General features: G+C 36.0%; 1 protein-coding gene across 4 annotated transcripts in view; it reads right to left on the bottom strand.

The window, feature by feature from the left end:
- Positions 1-15,095, bottom strand: part of NEDD4 (NEDD4 E3 ubiquitin protein ligase) — a 49,729-nt gene that overhangs the window by 5,856 nt on the left and 28,778 nt on the right. For all 4 annotated transcript variants that reach the window (XM_014251245.2, XM_005521474.2, XM_014251246.2 and 1 more), the window contains 18 exons: positions 13,125-13,175; positions 12,253-12,314; positions 11,809-11,911; positions 10,970-11,139; positions 10,295-10,412; positions 9,992-10,159; positions 8,178-8,243; positions 7,479-7,598; positions 6,873-7,079; positions 5,681-5,758; positions 5,380-5,434; positions 5,232-5,290; positions 4,310-4,375; positions 2,809-3,038; positions 2,154-2,275; positions 1,982-2,052; positions 1,190-1,285; positions 112-185 (listed from right to left, as the gene is read on the bottom strand). In XM_014251245.2, coding sequence (XP_014106720.1) covers positions 112-185; positions 1,190-1,285; positions 1,982-2,052; positions 2,154-2,275; positions 2,809-3,038; positions 4,310-4,375; positions 5,232-5,290; positions 5,380-5,434; positions 5,681-5,758; positions 6,873-7,079; positions 7,479-7,598; positions 8,178-8,243; positions 9,992-10,159; positions 10,295-10,412; positions 10,970-11,139; positions 11,809-11,911; positions 12,253-12,314; positions 13,125-13,175 — 1,916 coding nt within the window. The remainder of the gene's footprint in view (positions 1-111; positions 186-1,189; positions 1,286-1,981; positions 2,053-2,153; positions 2,276-2,808; positions 3,039-4,309; positions 4,376-5,231; positions 5,291-5,379; positions 5,435-5,680; positions 5,759-6,872; positions 7,080-7,478; positions 7,599-8,177; positions 8,244-9,991; positions 10,160-10,294; positions 10,413-10,969; positions 11,140-11,808; positions 11,912-12,252; positions 12,315-13,124; positions 13,176-15,095) is intronic.

A 15,095-nucleotide genomic window follows, 5' to 3' on the forward strand; every position in this document is an offset into this window, starting at 1 on the left:
TTTATAGACAAAGAAACAACTTCCTTTGTTGTTATAAATAAAGCTAACATAGGGCCCCTGTACTAGAGGGCAATCCAGTGAGGTACATTGCATACAGCAGCTGCTACTCACTGAATGTAGTCTCTCTTGTTCTTGTTGGTGACAACTATTTCTGATCCACCACTTTTCAGTTCATGTTGATGGGTCTAAATGTAATGCACAGAACAGGTCTTAAGCAAGGTGAATATATAACAGAGTTCCTATGTTAATATTAGGTAATTCATGCAACTCGTGAAGACTGCAGAATTTGAGAACTATGAGAAACAGATCCTGTCACACAAGTTACTTAATAAATAGAATGTGGTACATTTTTTAAAAAAAAGATGTATTATTGAGAAGTGCAATGGGAAACCTCCATTTTTTCTGACCTGCTACAATACACCCAAGACTGCACACAGGTCCAGAATAAGGCATACTTCTCTAACTGCATATTCCATGACCCAGCCTTTATTCCAAATCTCAAGGAAAAACAATTACAGAAACCACTTCAGCAATGATCCCAGTAACTGAATCAATATACATCTCTCTTACAAAGTGACTTATAGTACTAGAACCTCAGAAGACAAGTATCTCATTTTCTGCTATCATTGAGGTACATTTTCATTGCTTCTTAGGATCACTGCTGCTACACAAGACCACAAAGGTTATTACCCTTAGATCTAGCTGGCAACTGTAATTCGGAAGTTTCATTCAAGACTTACGGAATTTCTACATGACTTATCCTAAATAGCTTTGTATGCAATAACAAATTTATTCTATAGGTTTCTAGTACATCTTAAGAGAAAGGAAACATGTTGTTTCCCAGTGATTTCAGCAGTTTTCAAAGGAGCTCATCCTTTCCAGACAATCACATAAACCCAACCTCTACTCTAGATCAAATAATGACTATGGATATCTTAGTCTTGGTTGCCTTCACAGCAATAGCTACATTTCAATGCAAGTAGTATTCAACAAAAATGCACAAGCAATTTTTTAAAGCTCTGCTTATTTCCAAATTGTTTATCACACCAGGTTGAAAGCACTGCATGAGTGCAAAGAGCTGAGTGAGCAAAGGGGTTTTCTTAACACCATACAGATAAAATCCCCTAATTTCACAGGTCAAGTTTTTCTTTCATGTTTTGTCTAGTCTACATTACATGAACATACTAACCTGACCAAAAAGTTCTTCATCAACTATGAATCTGAGGTCCAGTTCTGTTGGATCATTTTCAAGAATCCATCTCAGAGAATTGTAATATTCACTATCCTAAGATAGAATTACAAAATAGTTGGACAGGGCTTGGAGCAACCCAGTCTAGTGAAAGGTGTCCCTGACTTGCAACCCAAACCATTCCATCATTCTAGAGTACCAAACACAAACCAAATCAAACAAAAAAAAAAAATCGGGACACGTCTATAAATCTATTACTCAGAAACAGATAGCAACTACATGCTGTAATTTTAAAGGGCAGCAAAACCAGTAATAGATTAAAGAGATAGAATAAAAATCACTTTGTCCATGGGTATTCTAAATAAGAGCCGTTATCAGGGAACCAACCAAACAAGAAAAGTCTAAGGGACATGTTTTCCTCTAAAAATGCTGCATAGTATCACTAAAATATTTTCAGTCCCAAAATTATTAATTTTTATAATCAAAGAAAAAACTAATTTAAGAAACAGGTTTAAGATAGGAATCCTAGAAGTATTTACAATCAATTTTAACAACCCCAGTGTCTAAAACATTTTAAGAAAACATCATAGAAAGTATAAGTTCAAGTTTTCAATATGGCTTAAGTGACTTGAACCTGAGTGCTATGCAACTTAAGACTTATAAAAGATGTAGCCTAAGATATCCTTGAATCATGCATTTTCAACCTTCAAAATGTCATTAAAGAGATATAAATATACATAAAAACTATAAATTAACATGAAATTTATTTACATGATAAAGCAAATTACATACCACAGATTCCATATCATGTAGTGTTATTGGTTTTTGGAGCATCATCTTGTAAAAAGGACGAATAAAAAAGGCTTTAAAGAAGAAGAAGTAGTAAATTTTACAGATGTAACTTAGGACTCAAAACACAGGCAATATTCATCTGACTGTCACATTACATGATATAAATACTAACCATCCAAAAGTTTGCCATGGTAAACAGCCATTCCAGCCACACGACCTATAAACTTGAAATAAGAGAGATGATCTTCATTGCAAAGTCCAGAGTTCGGATTGATCTGCAGAGTATAGTTATCTCTGAAGTTGGAAGGAGAGAGCAGGGAAGAGAAAGAAAAACAAAATGTTGTACTATTGGAACAGTCTCACATTTGAAGATCTGAAAGACATCACTTATTAAATCAGTTACTGCTTTTCATGATGGCATATAATATTAAACAATACGCAGTAGAAGACAGTATATCAGAAACAACCACCACCAACTAATTTAGTAAGTTAGAGATATACCAAAGAGAAGGGATTAACTCCCATTAATTTTAAAGTAGAATAACATTCTCTGCATTACTGGTTACATACTGCCTCTTCTGTATGCAGGAGATGGTTGCAAGCACATGCTTGGCCATGCAAAAATGCCATGGCTTGTTAGACTGCTGTAAAAAAAAAAACCCAAGTACTGTCTCCATTACTCTTCTGTCAAGCAACTGGGTGCAGATTATCACAGTTGTTATCAATAAAACCCTCTCATGTAAGGGTGAGAGAAGCCCCATTTTTAAAGAAGGTATGAGAAAGATATTTTCCTAAGATTTCAAGTCTTCCAGAGCGGTTTTACTTACGTAGCTGAATATTCAAACAATCCATAATAAGGATTAAACATTTCTTTAGAGAGAAGGAAGAACCATTCCCTGGCCACTCCTCCATAGTCTAAACCTTTTTCACCATCAAATTCAATCCAAAGTCTTGCTTTAAGGAAATCTGCTCTCTTTACAGCTATAATTCTTCTGTAAGAATCTTCAAGGATTGTTGTGCGATGAATTTTCATTTCAAACCTATTTGGAATATCACTCTAAAAGAGAGAATATGAAAACAAAGAATAATGAAACAAAACCCAGCATCTTATGGTTTTGCAGAATATGCAAATTCTGAAAATAAACAAAGAGGGCACAGAAACCCTTTATTTATATAACTTGGAAGAATAACACAATATGGTTCAAAAGAGGCTCTATTTACCTACAATTCAACTAGCAGAGAGAATTTCAGATACTAACTTCTATTTTGTGCCAAGAAAATACAGTTAAAGTAAGTTCTTACTAGTAACAGCATATGGGCAGCTGTTCTGCATGCAGCAAGGCACGGTGTCTCTTCTGACACTGAATATTTATCATATTAAACACTTGATTAAAAACAACTCACAGTTGACACATAAAATTACCTGGAACTGTTTTACCTGACTTATTTCACCTTCTAGTTCAATATTCCATGAGCCTAGGTGTCCCGTTCTCTTACTTAGGTCAAAATCTACAGCTGTATTTAATTCTTAAACTACCACAACTGTATTGTGTGGCTGAGCTCTCTATCACTTCTCAGATTAAGATACTGACATTTGAATGAATGTCAATCTTGTTTGACTAGGAACACAAAAAATGAGGTGCATATATAATTGCATGCAATTTACATGTCAGCTCAAAATGCATAGGCAGACTTTGCAGGTAGAAGATGAAGCATGGATCTAAACTCAAAGGGATTATTACATATGAAAAATATCTCCTGAGAATGTAAAATTTGATTGAACTTGTGCAGACTCATTGTTATCTGGCTGTCCAGATGCTATTTACAGTCTTTTATGCTACATGTTATAAATATACCTGGCACTGCCACTTCAAACTAGAGTTTGGAAACAAGACTCATAACTTTTGATTTAAAGCTGTAACAATTTATTGCAGTCATCCAGCCTGATCATGATGACAGCAGAGATTTCTACATAGAATAAAATCTGTTCTGAGAACTTCTGAGAATACTTACCATATTCTGATTTTCAAGAACTATTCTATGCTTGATCAGTGACTTCCGAAGTTTTCTGTTGCCAATCTTACTTTCAGATTCATGATGTTTTAACCTTTGAGAATTTCTACTTTTTAAATTAGATTGCTTACAGTCTCATCAGTGCATAAAGTCACAAACTCTGCTGTTAGAGTAAATGCTAATTGTTACCAAGTTGGTGCTTCACAAATGTATTTGAGAACAGACAGTAAATTTACCTTCCCTGTAACCTAAGCTTTCCCTTGTTGAGGGTCCTAAATTTCATAAGCTTCTTCTGGATTCCTACTGATTACTTACCTGTTTCTTCAATTTCTTTCTGAAGAATTCATACTTCCGCTTATAGTCCCTGGAGTAAGGCACAGCCTTTGAGGAAAGAAAAGAAAAAAGTCCCATGTGTCTCATGAAACACAGACAACCCATTTAAATTCTGAGAAAACAGGACTACATGTTTTACTGCCAGGGGAGGCTTCCAATTTATAAACACCAGGAACGAAAAGCATTTCTCTGTTCAGATCAGATCCACAGAATTCATGCTGTACTTGCCCATTAGCTGATTTAACTGCCTGAGATCCCTGAGTGGCCCAGATCAAAGTGACCAAAATGCCTTTGGTGACGTCCATAGCGCGTCCATTTCCCTGCTGTATCATGAGAGACCTGGCTACAAACACCTCTATTTTCCATGGACAGGGAAGGTTGTTTACATACGCAGGCTATTAATAAACACAGATATCAGCTGAACACTAAAACCCATCTATAATTATAATGCAAACCATCTTTGCAATTAGTTCTGGTAATTTTGCACTTCGGATTAAGTATTGAAGTTGGATAATTATTTTTCAGTTGAAAATTCATTTAATTCCTCTTTAAGCCCTTTTCTTTCCTTTTTTTCCTTTTTCTCCTTTATTCTCAAATTTACCTTATGAATTGAGCTAGTGTGGACAAAAAATAAATAGACTTTCTTATCCACTTGAAAGTCCTCCCCCCAGTCTATAAGGAAAATTTCTTACTACCATGGGAACTGCTTTTTTTTTCTGCCATTTAAAGACCATTTCCACAGAAAGCTTTCTAAACAGTCTTTGAACAAAGGATTTTTATTTATTTTTAAACACCCTGATAGTTTCACTTTCTAGATCAACTAAGTGATAAATGACAAGAGTTTTTTTGGATTCTACTAACAATGTTTTTGAAAAATATGAAAATATACATTAGGAAAGCTTACTGGTCCAGTTATTGACACATTCTGCAGTCGAGGATCCTCCCATTGAGTTCTCTTCGTATCTGCAAGACATTTTTAAATTAGTTTCATTAATTTAAATAATGTTCACAAATAAAATTATGAGTAGGGAAGAATGCTATATTGTACATACTGTGGTTTATGAAGAATATTCTTCCATCTGTGTGAGTTCTCTCTTCCCAACCTGGCTGTAAAAAGGCAACATATTTATTGCACATTTTTATTATAAATTTCTGATCATTTAGTGTGCATAGAACTCAACATGATCTGCAATTGTGGGCATTCCTCCCCCATCTACTGTCAGTACTGAAATTCAAAACTATTTTTTGTAGGAAAAAAGCAGGATGTGTTTTCTCATGTGCAAATTTCAATAATGCTAACTTAAATAGTTAAATTGTTTTACCTGCAAAACAAGTACAGAATAGTTTACTTACTGGTAATGGGCCCAGGTCAACTGGATCTAGGGAAGTCTTTCTCCTTGGATGAGCAGACATTTTCAGTCTTGGATCTTCCTTTGAAAAGAAAACAAGAAGCATGTTAAAATCCTTCTGCTGTTTTGTTTTGCTTTTAATTTTTTTTGGTCTTTATTAATGATTTTGTAAAGAACATGCCTAGTAGCAATGAGGTAATGGTGGCATATTCTGTAGCCAGAGGAATCCTTGAGGATTCTCAGTCCTCCAGTAATTTACATACATCTTCTAGTAACATCTCACTTTATTTTTTTTACATATATATAAATATAAATCCCTCATTCAACTCATTTTTTGTATAATTGAGTTGAATTACTCTTTCCACGTGATTTCTTACACACCTTACACTTTTTGGATTTGGTGAGGTTTTTTGCTGTTTGGTTGATAAGTTGTTTTTTTGTTTTTTTTTTTGTGGGAGCTAGGTTGAAGGTGGTTGCGTTAATTGAGTTATTTTCATCTACCTGGAGAAAAGAATACCCATTGTGAATCAATTTAATGCATTTCTCTTCCCCTTTCACCTGACGGTAGCACTGACTTTTGATATGCTTACGCCCATCTAATAGCACTGCCAAGTGGTGTGCAGTGCCCCTCTGTGGAACTGCAGCTGTACAGCTCCCTCATCCATATGATACTTGCACCTGGTCTGCTTTTCTAAGCATCCACAGAAATTTGTGTTGTGCCCTGTGATAAATTCAAGGCAATAGATTTCCTACTGAAGCTATGTTTACAGAACTCATTTCTGTGAACAGCTCCTATAAGCCACCACAGTTCTGCAATGTCATTTATTAGGTGCTTTACTTCCTGTTTTCCTCCTTCCAAGCTAAACTTTCAAGTACCAATACAATTACTAAAATTTATAATCTTCTACATGTAACAGGTATAATAATTTGGCATTTTTATTACATATCACTCAGACTCACACAGAATATTTTGGGTTGGAAGGGACCCACAAGGGCCATGGAGTCCATCTCCATAGCCTGTATAAGGACTGAATGCCCCACCTTGGCAATATTTGCACTGTGCTCTGACCATGCTCCTCAACAGAGAGATACAGCTATCTTGGCACTAAAGAAACATACAGAAGCTTGCTGAAAGCAACGAAGTTTTGATTCAAGAGGAATCAGAATTTCAGTTCATGAGAACAATCTTCCATTACCCATGTTGTGGTTTTGGTATTGTGGTCAATAAAGAACGGTCTCCCATTGGGTGCATGTCGGACTTCCCAGCCTTTAGGGAGAAATCCTTGCTCCACTTCAGGCTGCTGCTGAGAAGACTGTTGTGATGAATCACTTGATGCTGCTTGTGGCTGTCTTCCTATAGAAATACTTTGTGCAGCTGACACCTGACTTGTTTCCACAGCAGTCTATGGTAAATGACAAAAAAAATCCTATCAAATCAAAGCCCTATAAAGCAATATAGTTATTCTATTAATCTATATTTTTGACTCACAAAAGCAGTTTCATAAAGCAAATCCCTGACAGATTTCCTATCAACCACATTGACTAACAATCACTGATTGCGCTGAAGGTTTACAGAGGCCTTCCAACCCCCCAGTCACAACCACTCTCCAGAAGGGAGAATGACTTGCCATAAACATTACTGTTCCTAACTCTCCGTGCAGTCTCTCCGATATTTTATGTGATACTTTACACTTTGTGCCTTTCACATGCTCTATTTCAAAGCTGTCTCTCCACTTCTACTACACAAGATCTTTAAAAGGTTCAGTGAATACAAACATCAGTGAATTGAACACAGGCAGTACCTGTACAACTGGCTTTATCCAGGTAGTGGTTCTAGAATTGTGATCTATATAATATGACCTTCCTTTTTCATCTTGTCGTTCTTCCCAGCCTGGGGGTAATCCAGATGAAGTAGGCAGTAACTAAATATTAGTGATGATAGATGAAAAACAAGAAAACTATGAAACTTACTGTAAAAAGGTTTTCCTTTGTCTAAATAAAATAATGAAACTATATTTCAGAAGGTTCACTACTTTAATGAACTGGGTAAAATAGGTAAGAAGTATTTATGTCCTTCCCGAATAGTATGAAGTAACAGATGTTTGTTTATTTATACAAAATTCAAACTCCTCATGTTAAGGGATTCATTTATATACCTGGTTTAGGCTGATCTAGCCTAGTACTTCTGGCTGTGAGATCACAGTTTGCAGTGCCACCATGAAAATGTAATGGAATGTGGTATAGCTTTTAAATAGATGTAAACAATTATAAGGCAAACCATTTGTAAAATGAAACTCATCATCAGGGCAAGACTACTTCCTTATGCAGGCTATGCATCACACTAATGCTAAACAAAGCTGAAACGTGAAAGCTTTACAGCTCAACTAGACCCATAATTGCCATTTTCTCAGGACAGCTGCTGGGCAAGGAAGGCCAAATCTCATTTGAAATGTCAGCACCTAACAAAGCTAAAAGCCTGCGTTTTTTGAAAAATTACTTACCACTGGATGTGCAGGCTGCTCTTCAAGTCTGTATGTTTGCAGACTACCTCTTCTGCTGGAATGGTTCTTGAAGGATTGAAGAGAAATGAAACATTAGTTTTTACTGCAGCTTTAAGGATAGCAGGAAACAGTCAACAATGGTTAGCACACTTCAATCTATTACAGCTTCCATCATGAGCAAAGTGTTCTATTTGTTTTGAAACGTGATTTAATATTGCAGTTTTCAAACTCCTGTTTTAACAGCTAGACACATCAAGTTCACAGAGTCTGCTATAATCTTAGGATGATAGAGGCTTATGAAAGTTCAGAAAACCCTAGCAATAGATGTTTTGGCATGTAAAATATTAATTACCAATAGTTACAGTAAAATTGAGTTTACGGTATAGAACTTTTTGTGTTGTCAGTAAAGTCTGTGACAGAGCAGAGCTAACCCAACTTTCCAGAGAGTAGATTAGGTCAATAATGAAAAGACAGGGGAGTCTGACATAACCAGTTTGAGAAAAGCAATTAAATCCCTGGACTTTGCAGAACTGTCCACATTCCTGCCTAAAGCCACATTTAGATCTTACTTGCTACAATCAGGCACATGTATTTCATTCTGCTCCAGAATTTCCACAACCATTTGAAGGATTTTTCCCTATCCACACACTATTGGAATACTTCAAAGAAAAAGCATGATTAACTTGTTAATTTTTTGGTGGGGGGTGTGGGGTATCCTGTGCACCCCAGGAGGCAAGACTGCCATTCTAGCTGACTTTTGCAAATAATTTGAGTATCTGCCTCTTTCTTTGCTCAGGCCACCCAAGCAAGCTGAAATAACAATTTCCTTGCTATCCATGGGATGCTGAATAGCAGAGATCAAGTAAAATCTTGTTACTCTCACTTGACTGTTTCCAGCAACAGTAGTGATACATTTGTACAAACTCAGATAAACATTGTCAGTTCCAAATTTACATTTGGAAGAGAATTCTCAACATCACAAAAATTAATGATTATTTCAATACCAAAATCTATCAGTCTAGATGGCTTGGGTCACCTCTACAGGCTTTCCTCAATGGACAGTGGATTTCTCACGTCACGTATCAGGTTACAAGGCTGTTTGTGGAGCTCGGGTTTCGCAGGACAGCTGAGTTTATTTAATTGCTTGCTACCACCAAAAAGTCGAGTTTCAATCTGGCTACATAATCCTGCTCTTTTCCCTCTGCTACTGTAGCATTTATCAGACAACCTAGCACGCTGTTTCAGTTGCTCAAACTGCAAAAAAGCAGAGTTGGGGAAAAGAGAGTAGCTTTCTGCTGGGTTGGCAAGCTGAACAGACTTCCACAGAGGTCAGGCAAGCTTGACAGCTGGCACAAGGGTTGTGGAACTGTATGTGCAAGCTCCCTTTTTTGCTGCTACAGAAGCAGCAGGTTTACTCAACCCAACCATAAAACCTTATCCCAATATCCACAATGAAAAACGGTCAATCTTAGAACTTGTTCTAATGCGAAAAGTAACTCACATAGCACAACTCCCTTAGAAATAAGCTTTCAGGATACAGACAGATTTTTTCATTCGTAGTTTTCAGCACTCTATGACACTAGACTAAGAGGTAGGTTTACAGACTAAAAAATAGCTCACACAAATCTGTTTTAACTTCAGGCAGAAATCCACATAAGCAAAGCAGAGAGGAAGAAAATGCTTGTTTAGATGGGATTCTACAGTAAAAAGACTATTCTTAAGATCTGTGCATTTGAGATTAAATTAAAAATATAATTCGTAAATAAAGTATTGATGGATCTAATTCTATCAGAACAATGAGGAAAATAATTTACAGTGTAGGCTGTTGACTGGCCAGTAGCTGGACTGCCAGAGGTAGTAAGTCTGTTACTCAATTCTTCTGCAAGATGACTCTGTATATCACAGCTACTCTGCGAGAGTGGCATTTGAACATTCTGACTGCTGTACATTGTTGCCTCATCTTCAGTTATAATTTCCCAGCTCTTTAAAAAGAAAATAAAGGGAAAACATTTTTAGAAAGCAGTTCCAAGTTACGATTAGTTAAGACAAGCTTTTTGAGTAGGCTAGATTAAAAAATTACTTGCATTTCAGAAACATTTTGAGATTTATTGTTTTACCTCGGGGGAATCTCTGCTGTCTGTGTTTTCTGTATCCTCTGATATTTGTCGCCGGTGAGTGAACACGTGCTGGGCCTCCAGCTGCACACTGCCAAGATCTGCAACAGCCACGCTGTCCCTGGTGGGGCAGGGTGGGAGAAGTCAGCAAACAGCAGCCAGAGTTTATCTTTCAACGGTAAGCCAGGCTAACAGCAAAAACATACATCACAGTCATTTTGGCAGAAGAAAAAGAAACAGTCTGGACTATATAAGTTAATGTAAACTGTTTAAAATTAGTAAGCATTCATGTCAATGTGAAGTGTAGGCTGAAGAACCAGGTAGCATTCCAGGGAAAAAAAACTGAAAAAAAAATAAGGCAAACAATTTAAAGAAGTCCCTGATGGGAAGAAAAAAGCTGGCTGAAAACTAAAAAATCATTTACTTTCCATTCCTGTAATTGTTATCTCTCCAACTGCAACCAGTTGCGACTTGAATACATACCTGAAGAGCACTGTAAAGTCAAAATCATCATGAGCCAGTGACCACTGCATGAGGGCTTCTAAGTTAAGTGAGGGAAAGCTCTCTACTAATTTTCAAGCTGTTCACTTCTTATTTCTCCTTGCTGTCAATGTAACTAGGGTGATTTACTAATCACTAGCTAATGTAAGACTTGAATTTTCAGGCTAAAAGACATACTGTGCAGTTGGCCTTTTCCACTGTGTTCTTCTGAATTCATGATTGACGTAGTAGGTCCTGCCGAGGATGTCTTGTCTTTCTTCCCAGCCTGAAGGCAGTGGAGGAGATTCCTGCTGCTGCTGCTGTGGCTGGCTAGCAGCCTCTGGTTGGTCCAATATAATCCACCCAGGCTGAAAGACATAACTACCTTTAATTTAAGAGAAGTTTAAAAACTTATCTTAATTTATCAAGCCACTCCCCCTTTTAAGGTGTAGTGCCATTGCATCTTAAGCCAGTAAATTTGACACTCATTTTAGTGTGTTTATTTCTAAAAAGCAACAGGGCATATTATTCACGCAGAAATCTTATTTTTAACTCAAGGTCCTTAAATATATTAATACCAGAGGTTGTCAGTTCTAGGAAAATGAACAGCATTAAGAGAATACATTAAAAGCTTAAATATTGTTCATTTCATACATATGCTGCAAATGTGTGAGGCAGATAAACATATCCTTCTGTAACAAAGTTTAATTACAGCAAGGGTGGTAATGCTGAATAGAGTTAAGTCTGGAAAAGAAATCCATTAATATACATTGGATGTGTTTAAAAAATTTACATATATATGGCAGGTAAGATCAAAATATCCCTATAGATTGGAGAGAACTGAAATTCTAAAACCAAAGATGTTAGTGTCTGTCTGGGGTCAAACAACATTAAACAGTACCTACAACAGAAACTTAAGCACTTTAAATTGTATGCAAGATACAAGAAACCACTTTTAACTGGCTTATTTCTAAAACATATTTATAGCTTAGTGATTCCTAACATTAATTTTTCAGCAATAAACACATTTTTCCCACCTCTAATTCTTCAGCCTGTTCTGTGGTTTCTTCTTCAGACCCATTGTTTTTAGGTAAGTAAGTCATTTTTAATCTAAGGTGGCCTTTAACTCTTGATTTATGGCTGCAGAAGAGAAAATAAAATGATCTTGTTGTGCACTTGTAAAACAAAATAGCTGAAAAAGCACAGCTAGAGGATTATTTTCAAGTGTTCCAACACAAACTCGACTTTTTATAATCTACATTAATTAAGTTTTATAATGGAACTGAGGCTTCAGACTTCTGAATACAGTAAGCATTTAAAATAATGCTGACTTTTTAGCAGAACGTAAGTATCTTAGCAATGCTACTCAAATTTCTTGGAATGGATGGAAAAACTTAGAAAATGCATATGTATTTACAACTGATTACATAAAAACATTATTTAGATATAAAAATTAGAATTTCCATGTGGTATTTACTAACCTTCTTGGATGAAGAACAAAATCCTTAAATGTATATGGTCTCTCCATACTTGGATTTTCTGTCTGGAATAAGAATTTTTTTCAAGAAAAATTTTTATCAAGCACTTGAAATCAAAGAAAACTATCAGAAATTTACAACTGATTTCTTTAAAGGCCATATAACATTTTAAAACTTAAATTACAGGTTCAGATACAGTAACAGCAATACCAACCTTAATCTTAGCAATAAGACCAATACTCTGGTTCAAGGAAACAACCATTACCTTTCAGTGTCTATACACATTACAGAATGAAACAGCTGCTCTTGGAAAAGGTTTGCCATGGTTGCTACCCTGTTTTTAAGACAGTTCCTGATAAATCTGTATCTGCTAATGTCTTGAAACTTCAGAAGAAAATGAAAAAGCTAATTTATTTTAATGTTCTTGGTGATATATCTTTAAAACTAATTATCTGCTTTGCAAAAAAAATACAAGAAACAAAAAATGACCAAAGCAACACTAGCTCTCTATTTGTCACTTACCATCCTTTTTGTATCTGTTTATGCAAATAAGGAACAGTAAAAATAAATATACAGACTTTAAAGAAATATTTTAAGACATGACAATAATTACAATCACTTCTTATCTTTAAGACTGTAAAACTATGGAAAAGCTAAAAGCACTACAGTATTAAAAAACAAGGTAACCTACATTGTTTTATAAAGATCAGGACTGAAAAACTCCAAACAGATCTGACAAAATAAAATAAAGAACGCACACAGCAGGAGAATTTAATCACTTTATTATCCGCATTGTTAACTTAGATGACTAATAGAGTGCATATAGAAATATTTTCTCCCTTTCATAGTCTTAAAAACAAACAAAAAATACAAACCGGTAACTGATAAAGAGGAATATCCACTTGTCCAAGAAAATCATCTCGAGTCTAAAGAAAACAAAAATAAACACCAGAGAAAGTTGAAAGCTGTAAAGTGCTTTAAACATAACAAAATTTGAGGGAGCTGGGGGTGGAGATTTAGACTGCTTACTAAATTATACAGATTAATCTTAAGCAAACAGGAGATTTGTTCAGCATCAGGACTGAGACTGTCAGCATCTCCAGCAGAAACATTGTCCTAAAGGACCTGCCCCCTAAGAGCACCCAGCAATTTCCATAAACCTAGGCAGCTGTTTAAAACAGGCATGTATAAACATTTTTTTCTTTCCCAAATCATACAGCTACTGTCAAAGATAACAAGAAGCAAAAGTAAGTATAATCTGTGGTAAGTGCTTTGGAAGTTCCAGCAATTCCAGTGGTCCCAGGCCTGGCATGGAAATCAGTCAGAACGATGAAAAAATACCTTCTGTATACACACATTGCAGAGTTTACTTTTAACAACAACCATCCAAAAGATTTTACCTTGACTTGGATGTCTGGTCTGTCCAAGTGGGACCAGACTATGAACACAGCAGCTGTCAGACCAGGACAGGGACTGACAATACACAGTATTGCTGCACACTTGACTTTTCATCACGGATTTTTGCTTGCCAAAGAAATCACAATTTTCGTAATCTACATAGGTAATTTCAGTATTCACCAATCACCACCAGCAGTACTTTACTTGACTTCTTGCTGCGTTACTGGAGCATGTGCTAAGTTGCTTCAAATCTGTGATTTGAAAACCTTTGTGAACCTCCACAAAAGCAGAAAAATGTATTATAAGAGTCATTTAACATGAAGACATATCATGCCTGTGGAATACACTCAGGTCAGCATGGAATTTTTTGAAGGTATGTATAAACTTATTGCTTTAAAAAAAACCAGAATGCTACACTACAAGACTACATTTTTTTGCACAGACCAAGGAGCTGTGAAAGTCTTCAACTCTGGCTCGTGCAACCTTTGAAATTCTAGGCTTCCTGATTTTTCCATCTAACAAAAGATTTGGTGCCTATTTTTTCCTAAATCTGTTATTGCATTTATTCAAACTAATCACCCCAGAAGTTTAAAGTTTGTTCATAAAACTTTTCACCACAAGGCTCTGCAGCTTGCTGACATCTATTTCCTTCACCTCAGGGCAAAACCATGTGTTTCAATTTTCTTCTGGAAAACTTATTTTAATTTTCAATTCAAATATTTTACAGCATTAAAACTCCAGTCCAATCCTCTGACATTAAGTATAGGTATTTCTCGAAGCAGTTCTTTTTACCTTAGTAATTCTGGTACCTTTTTTCCTTAGCTCTGTTGTCCTAAGTTCATCCATTTAAACTTTAAGTCATACATGCATTTGGAGAATTAGTGTCTCACATGGGCCTCTTAATTTTTACACCTGCAAAAAGTGCAGCTAGATTGTCATAGGTGATAAAATGCTAGAAATTTGGAGGTATGTCACTTCAAATTCAGTTTGCAACATGGATGTCATGTTCAGATCTGAAGGGGACAAAAATGAAAACATACAAAAAACATCCACCTTTTTAGTCCACAAACTCATTTGAAATAGAAAGCTACAACAGGTTTCCTACCTGAGGAGGCTTCCCTGAACTACTGAAGGAAAACTTTCTGTGCTATTATAGATCACAGGATTCTGGAAAAAAATAGGTATCATTTTTGCCTATGAGGTTCTTTTTGAAATGGCACAGCATATACCTTAGACATGTTAAAAGGCTTAGTATTTGTAAAGTTCTTGGCAATCCTCAAGTGGAACATGCCTTCCAAATAAATTATTGGAATGTGGGACAAAAGTTTGCTCTACTTTAGAAACCCTCAGAACATTGTGTTTGTTACCAGCATAATTTGAGTATGTGCTCCTGTTATTCACTTTATTATTCTGCTGTCTCTCCTGCTATTTTTAGCAGTTAGGCTCGA

This window comes from Pseudopodoces humilis, chromosome 16 (assembly GCF_049639895.1).
Source record: "Pseudopodoces humilis isolate 2021_Gansu_Grassland_sample_001 chromosome 16, ASM4963989v1, whole genome shotgun sequence".
Classification (NCBI taxonomy): Eukaryota; Metazoa; Chordata; class Aves; order Passeriformes; family Paridae; genus Pseudopodoces; species Pseudopodoces humilis.